General features: G+C 38.2%; 1 protein-coding gene across 1 annotated transcript in view; it reads left to right on the top strand.

Annotated features, from left to right (window-relative positions):
- The window catches only part of HLTF (helicase-like transcription factor), a gene marked incomplete at its 5' end in the record, with an annotated part of 21,450 nt that extends 15,712 nt beyond the window's left edge, over positions 1-5,738 (top strand). Inside the window, 5 exons of the mRNA XM_010138576.1 lie at positions 2,013-2,141; positions 3,547-3,659; positions 3,944-4,124; positions 4,799-4,879; positions 5,586-5,738. Of these exons, the coding sequence (XP_010136878.1) occupies positions 2,013-2,141; positions 3,547-3,659; positions 3,944-4,124; positions 4,799-4,879; positions 5,586-5,738 (657 nt within the window). The remainder of the gene's footprint in view (positions 1-2,012; positions 2,142-3,546; positions 3,660-3,943; positions 4,125-4,798; positions 4,880-5,585) is intronic.
- Between the last annotated feature and the right edge of the window lie 1,309 nt (positions 5,739-7,047).

Genomic DNA, 7,047 nt, shown 5'->3' with positions numbered 1-7,047 from the left:
ATAGCGAGTTTATAAAGCAGTGAGTGAGTAAGCCTTTCTTCAATACAATTCAAAATGATTCCTGATTTAAATCAATTCCCGAGGAAGTTTTTGCAGCTTTCAGCCAGAACACTGACAGACATCTGAGTTCTACAGTCGGGGAATTCGCTGTTTCTGCAAGACGGGTATTTCTCCCAGTGCTGTGTCTCAGCTGGGTAGTTCCTGTGCCTGAATGGTTACAACACGACTCCCTCCTAGTAAATAGCTGGGTAAAATACTTTACTTACTACCTTAAAAACAAAGCAAACCAAGAAGCGCATACACCCTCCCCTGAACCAGCTTGGGTTCAAACAGGATTCTCCTAGGCAAGAGCCTGTGGTTTCCGTTACTAATACAAATGAGAGCATTAAGCCATTGGTGGGGAATGGCATGTGAAGCTGCCCTCACAGAACTGCTGAGTGAAGGGTTTGGCCTCTCATTGTGTTACTAACTTGGAGACCATTTTATCTTTCTAATGTTGATCTAAAAGCATTTACTGAAATGGAAAAACTTCTTACTAGTCAACAGCTTGAGAGTTAACACCTTCTTCATTTCAGTCTTCCATTGAGGCTAACTTGAGAGTTGTGTCAGTAAGTAAAGACCCTATGCAGAAGTCTCAGTAAAGCTGTAAAATCTCTGCAGTAATCTAAAGACTGCGCGTGCCAAACACTAAGCCACCACAGTTAGAAACTGCTTTCTTGTAAAAGCTTGCCAGATATGCATTAAACTTTTTTTTTCCCCTCATAGTTGTTGGTTGCGAGAGCGTTTTGTGACTTTGATGTACTTTCACTGCAAGTCTTCGGTGTCCTTGGTGGCGTTATTCAGTGTGGTTTCGGTTTTCTGTTATTTTTAATTATGAAATTGGAGAAGGGATGCAGATAGATGTGAGTCTTTTATTAAAAAAAAAAACAAACCAAAGTCTTTATGAGCACTGTTAGGATTTTTTTTCTCAGAAAAGTTTTTGCAGATTTATTAGAACTCATTTATTTTGTCTTGCTGCTAGAGGATTTTTTGGATTGTTGCCACATCGGGAATGGTTCATTTGTAACTATGTTTTGGAGACTGTTATTTCAGATTTGTTTGTGGTAAGATTCTGTTTCTCGAAAGGGTATCTCTCTTGCTGCAGTAAATTCGTGTTTGGATGCGGTGACTGACAGCCTCTTTAATTGGCCGGATGCTCATCCCAGATGAGCAGCCCCCAGCATTCATCTGCTCTGCAGCCTGTCTAAAGATGCCTTGGTTCTGTGGCCAGGTTGCTGTGTAAACTGAGTTAGCTCATTTCAAAGGGTTGCTTTGTTAGGCAAGAGTTTTTCATGTCTGTTGGTTTTGCTTCACAAAGTTGTGTATTTGCGTAGTGCACACAGTCTTTTGTTAAATTTTGTGAGTAGTCCTATGGAAGTGCTATTTTATAAATTCTAGACTTTGCCCTGGTGAGAGCATGCTTCAGAGAAAAAGGGTCTTAAATTATTTCTCATGTCTATTGGGGAAAAAGAGAATATACGCTGCCTGGCCCTGACAAAGCATATTTCATCAGACTGCTGTTATTTCAGTGCAGGCTTTGAAGAAAAAGGGTAAAAGGTCATTCTTTGTTTGTAATCAAGAAAGATCTTGTCTTTGAAAGGGGGTTTATTTTTCTGGTATCTGAAATAGTCTTCTCCCTGTAGCCCAAGTATTTGCTTGCTTTTAAGTCGTAAGCTGCTTGTTTCAAGTATAAATATGCTCATAAAGTAGAGCACTTTTAAAGAAGGCTGAGTGTTTTTAAAACATGTAGGATTTATGTCACCTTAATGTTCTCACAAATAAAATATTCCGAGTTATGTCAGAAATTACAAAGCACTGTTACAAGAATGAATGTACTCCTCGGAGATTTTTTTATGATGAACACCAATGTAAAGATTTCGTAAGAGGTGCTTTGTAAAGGTGATCTTCAGTACTCACTATAAATAATTTAATTTAATACATTTCTTCCAATGTTATTTGGGCTTTTTTCATAGCCAGATGCCAAATGCCCTCTCTGTAGGAATGAGCTTCGAGCAGAGCACTTGGTAGAGTGTCCCTTAGAAGAGGAGATGGACTCCAGTAATGGGAAGAAGTCTGATCAGGCATGGATGTCCAGTTCAAAGGTACCTTCCATTGTGTTTTACTTGGCTTTCATTATAGTTTTGTAGAGCACTCTCTTGAACTTGTATGTAAATGTGCTGAATGTACTTTACGTTTGCATAACATACTTTAAATTATTAATATTTAAAAGTCTGCACAACATGTCTAGCTAGGAGAAAAATATAAGCTCATCACAAACAAATTCTGCAGCAGGGAAACAAGACAGAAGGACCACCAGTTTTAATTGGATGCTCGTCATTGCGCAGTACGTTATTTATGCAGATGATTAATGAAATAAAATTGTGGTAAAAGAGCTGTTTGTTGCTTTGCTGTTTGTTTCTGTTTCTCGAAACAGAGTAATTCTATAACCACTGAAACTATTCTGCTCTTTCTTTACTTTTGGAAACTAAAAATCTAAACAAATCCTTGTTTCTTAAAACTTGTCTAAAGAATATGCATTTTGCTCTAGAGGAGAAATCTGAATGGGCATCATATGTTCAATATAACACTTATCAGATAAACTAGTAGGATATTTCTGTATACCTAACAAACCCGTTCCTCAACGTCTGCCACATCATTTTTTGCCTCACTTTCATTGTGCATTCGCATTGCCGGGAGTGAAATCTTCCTCCATGTGGTTTGACTGTGTTGTTTTGAGATTGCTTTTCGGAAACATCAATGTTTTCATTTGTAGTGAAGTTACTGTTCTCTCAAAAGTTGGTTATAAATTTATTCCCTAAAAGACTTTTTGTGGAGACTTGAGAAATAATTTAGAACATTGTGCTCTAGAATAAATTAAGATTTAAAAAAAAAAAATTCAACTGGTGCTGCTGCTTGCCATTCTGTAATTAGTGATTCTTTACCTCCTCGTAGCTAAACCTTACGTGATAAAACTGGCAATGCTTTTCTGCCTTAGAACCTCTTCCTTGCTCCTTTTGTTGGTCCCAAGAGCATTTCTGGTGCCTCCTTATTCTCTGTCATACCTAGCCAAGGGTCTAGCGTAGCTTATTTGCCTGAACATTCCTGAGGGAACCTTTCTCGCTTCTCGAGTATTGCTGCAGTAGGACACTTGGCTTGTGACTGCCTCTTGCTTAACCCTTACTTTTCAGAGTTCAGTACTCTGTTCCTTTTCTCCATGTGCCCTGGATGTAGGGGACTTGCTTACTCCTGTCAGGGGCAAGTCTGGAAATGGGTTTGTGAATCCTGTTCCCCAAAGCACCATCAGGCACCCTCTAGCTTGTGACCATTAAAAGTGCTCAACCTTTAGTTTCCTTTGGAAAGAAATTAAACCCTACCCACAGAATTTAAGATTAGTTCTTTAAAAGGTATGACTGAACACTGATTTCTCAATGGATGTGAAGTTTATCAGAGTAGGAGTGGAATCTAATGAAGTCAGAAGAAGCTGCCTAAGTCTTTGTTTGATTTCAGATAAACGCTCTCATGCATGCTTTGATAGAACTGCGGAGGGATCACCCAACTGCTAAGTGTCTGGTTGTGTCTCAGTTCACAAGGTTCCTGTCACTGATAGAAAATCCCTTGAAGTAAGTGGAACTACTGTCATTTTTAATGAACACACGCTTTTATGGTGTTTCAGAAAGATCTCTTGAATGTAGTATCCTTTTGAGTTTCTACAACTTCAGAGGAGGACCAAGTTACTTAAATACTTTGTTTAGTAGAATAAAGCCATGAATCTCATTCTTGTTGTTTTTAATATATCACCTGTTAAAGGCAGAATTTTAAATACAGATTTCAAAGTAGAGGTTGGGATTTTCATTTCTTGTCACAGAAAATGGATTGTTAAAGTGAACCTTTTTTCTCTCTTCAGAGAATCAGGGTTTTCCTTTACTCGTTTGGATGGGTCAATGGCACAGAAGAAGAGAGTAGAAGCAATTCAGTGTTTCCAGAGCAGCGAAGCAGGATCCCCAACTGTAATGCTTTTGTCTCTGAAAGCAGGTGGCGTTGGATTAAATCTGACAGCAGCTTCCCGAGTGTTTTTAATGGATCCTGTGAGTAATGGGTTGTTCATAATTATGTCTTAACCTGGGTGAAGCTCCTTTGGTGTTTTCCTAAGAAGTTAGTTCTGTGAAAACCAGTAGTACTGTACCTTCATGTAGAAAAAACATGCTGGAAAAATGCGCAGCAGCAAGTTGGCATTTCACAGATCCATCTGCGTGGTGTTATGTCCCAAGCATAAGTAGGAACAGCTACACTAACCGTTTTGTGTTCAGTAAGTTGCTGAACTTGGCCATTATTTCATATGCTAACGGAAGTATACGCAGGCTATCTTACCAGTCAGGGGACTTAGTCTCCCGATAACTAACTGCCAGTGTTCAGCTGGTTTAGATTTTGCTGTCAGGAAAAGGGTACTGGGGCAGTTAGTACACGCAGTGTTCGTTTCAAAATTAAAATAATGAGATTGTTCTGATGTCTCCTAGACTCCTGACAGTTTTTAAAGCACTACCTGAGGTTCCTGCTTGTTACGAATATGTAACTAGAAGTTCTCAAAGCCTTCTTTATAGTGGAATGCTTAAGGAGTGAGACATTAGGTTGGCAGTAATTAATCTGCAAGCAATATTTGTTAAAGAGGTGATGATACAACAAGTTCTCTGTGATTCCATGTGCATCTTACCATGTGTTCGGAATGGAGGTTATTTAACGTGTTCATTGCTGCTACTGATAGGCTTGGAATCCCGCTGCAGAGGACCAGTGTTTTGACAGGTGTCACAGGCTGGGTCAGAAGCAGGATGTTGTTATTACTAAGGTGAGTTGTGAGATGATCCGTCTGAACAGTTTTCTGATTATGAATAAATAAATTCTTTTCCAAAAAGCTTTACTGTATTCTTAAAAGATCTGTGTCGTCATATGTCTCGCCACTAAAGTTAAGTCATGGTGTGATTCTTGAAGTATGGGCTTGGGACTGAGAGATTTTATTAAATGGAACCTATTTCCCATGAAAAATACATGTAGAAATGGGATGCTTCTGGTGAGCTATGTGGAGTGACTAAGGTGGGGCAGTATTGCTGTTGCTTAGCCTGGCTGTTACAGTTTATTGTCTTGAAGGTATGTAGAATGCTTTTACTTTTTTTCACAGCAGCTTGTTTAGCTGTGGAAAAACAGCTCCTCCGTCTTAATAACCAGTCACAAAAATATTACTTGGGAAATTGAAGACAGCTTCTTTTCTAATAAAAGTAATAAAGAAAAGAGATATTCTTCCAATAAGTGTTTAAAAAAAAAAAAAGGGGGGGGGGGGGGGATGGACAAAAAAATTAAAATGCCAAACCTTTTTCCTCTGACCACTTTATAACCCTTCCCTCTTTTGTTTTCTTTACAAAATAAATAACAAAATAATGTAACTGTGCTTCAGGCTACCTTTTTTTTTCCCCCAAAGTACCTAAATTTCTCATCCTAAACTTTTGATTTAAAAAAAGGAATCCCTTCATTTCAATGGGGCTTTTTTTCTATTTCAGTTCATTGTGAAGGAGTCGGTGGAAGAAAATATGCTGAAAATTCAAAATAAGAAGAGGAAACTTGCAGCAGGAGCCTTTGCTGCCAAAAAACCTTCAGCAAGTGAAGTAAAACAAACCAAAATTAATGAAATTAAGGCTCTAATTGATTTATAGCTTGAAACTGTTGTATTTTCAGTAAATAATATATTCAATATTTCAGTTAACATTTGCTCTTCATATTACATGTCTCATGCTAACTTTCAGTTCTGCTGTCTTTATGGTCAGAACAGAAATGCTTCAAAAAAGTTTTAAAAATTAATTTGCTCCTAAATGTTAATTTAGAAATGCAAAACAAACTTGTTTTGCACTTCTGAAATCTTTCCGGTATGTTTTTCTTCAAATATGTACAACGCTTAAGGATACATCAAAATTCCTCAAATCAGAAATGTGTATTCATGCATTCTAAGATGTAAGAATTTGATCTTTCTCTAGGTGAAAAGGTAGCAAAAGGTAAATAATGTGTATTTTGTCCTTCAGACAGAACCCTTAAGAAACCAGTTAGCTTCGTGCTTTGCTCTCAGTGTTTCCTGATACCCAAACAGATCATCTGGATTGTTGTGTTTCAGGAGAGGTGGTCAGCGATGACTTCATATGGGATTCTTACTTTTGCAGACTATGTTGAAAGATCATATTTAACTCAAAATTTTAAACCATCTTTTTAGAATTCCTGAATAATACACAGGTGCAGCAGAGAGTTCCTCTGTCGGTTACTTCCCAGGAGCTAGTAAAGATGAAGTACTTGAATTTGTAGAACACTTTCTAAAAATATTTTACTTCCCTTAATCAGAATCCCACTGATTTTTACAACATAAAGGTTTTGTGGTTTGGATAAAATGCTGGAATCATAGGCTTGTACTGATAACGTGGTTTCTAATAGTTCCTGTGCATGCTGTGAACAATACTGCTGTGCTATATGCCGAGTAGAGTATGACCGGCTCACTTGTCAGCGAATCAGTTAGCCCTTGCAGAATAAACAGGACGCATTATTTCAATAGCTGCCAGCTTTCTGTTTACTTGCTCTGCTGAGTGCTTTTCCAGCCCCAAAGGTGTGGGATTGCTGGTCTGCATGTGTCTTGATTTACAGGCGAGGAATTTGGAAAACTACTCGCGTTCATGTACTGCTAAGTAATAAATAGCACTGAAGAATCTCAGTTGAATATTCTTGTCCTCTCTCTTTCCATTTGATTCTGGTCGTCTGCTGTGTATTTTCCGAGTACTATGCTGCCTTCCCTGTAATTCTCAGCCTTCAAATTGGAGGAGAGATTGCTATGTTTAGGTCCTGTTTAGATTCAGGACGTGTATTTGGCTGCAGAGAAATGAAATCTGATTTGCTTCTAATGCCTTCCACCTTTTTCTTATCTCTTAGAATAACAGCAGGTGATTATAAGATGAATTGCCAACACAGGAAATGGGAAAGGACTCG

The sequence above is a fragment of the Buceros rhinoceros genome, unplaced genomic scaffold, assembly GCF_000710305.1.
Source record: "Buceros rhinoceros silvestris isolate BGI_N320 unplaced genomic scaffold, ASM71030v1 scaffold26026, whole genome shotgun sequence".
NCBI classification, from domain to species: Eukaryota; Metazoa; Chordata; class Aves; order Bucerotiformes; family Bucerotidae; genus Buceros; species Buceros rhinoceros.
Note: the sequence above shows the minus strand (reverse complement) of the source record. Positions and strands in the feature narration are given on the sequence as shown.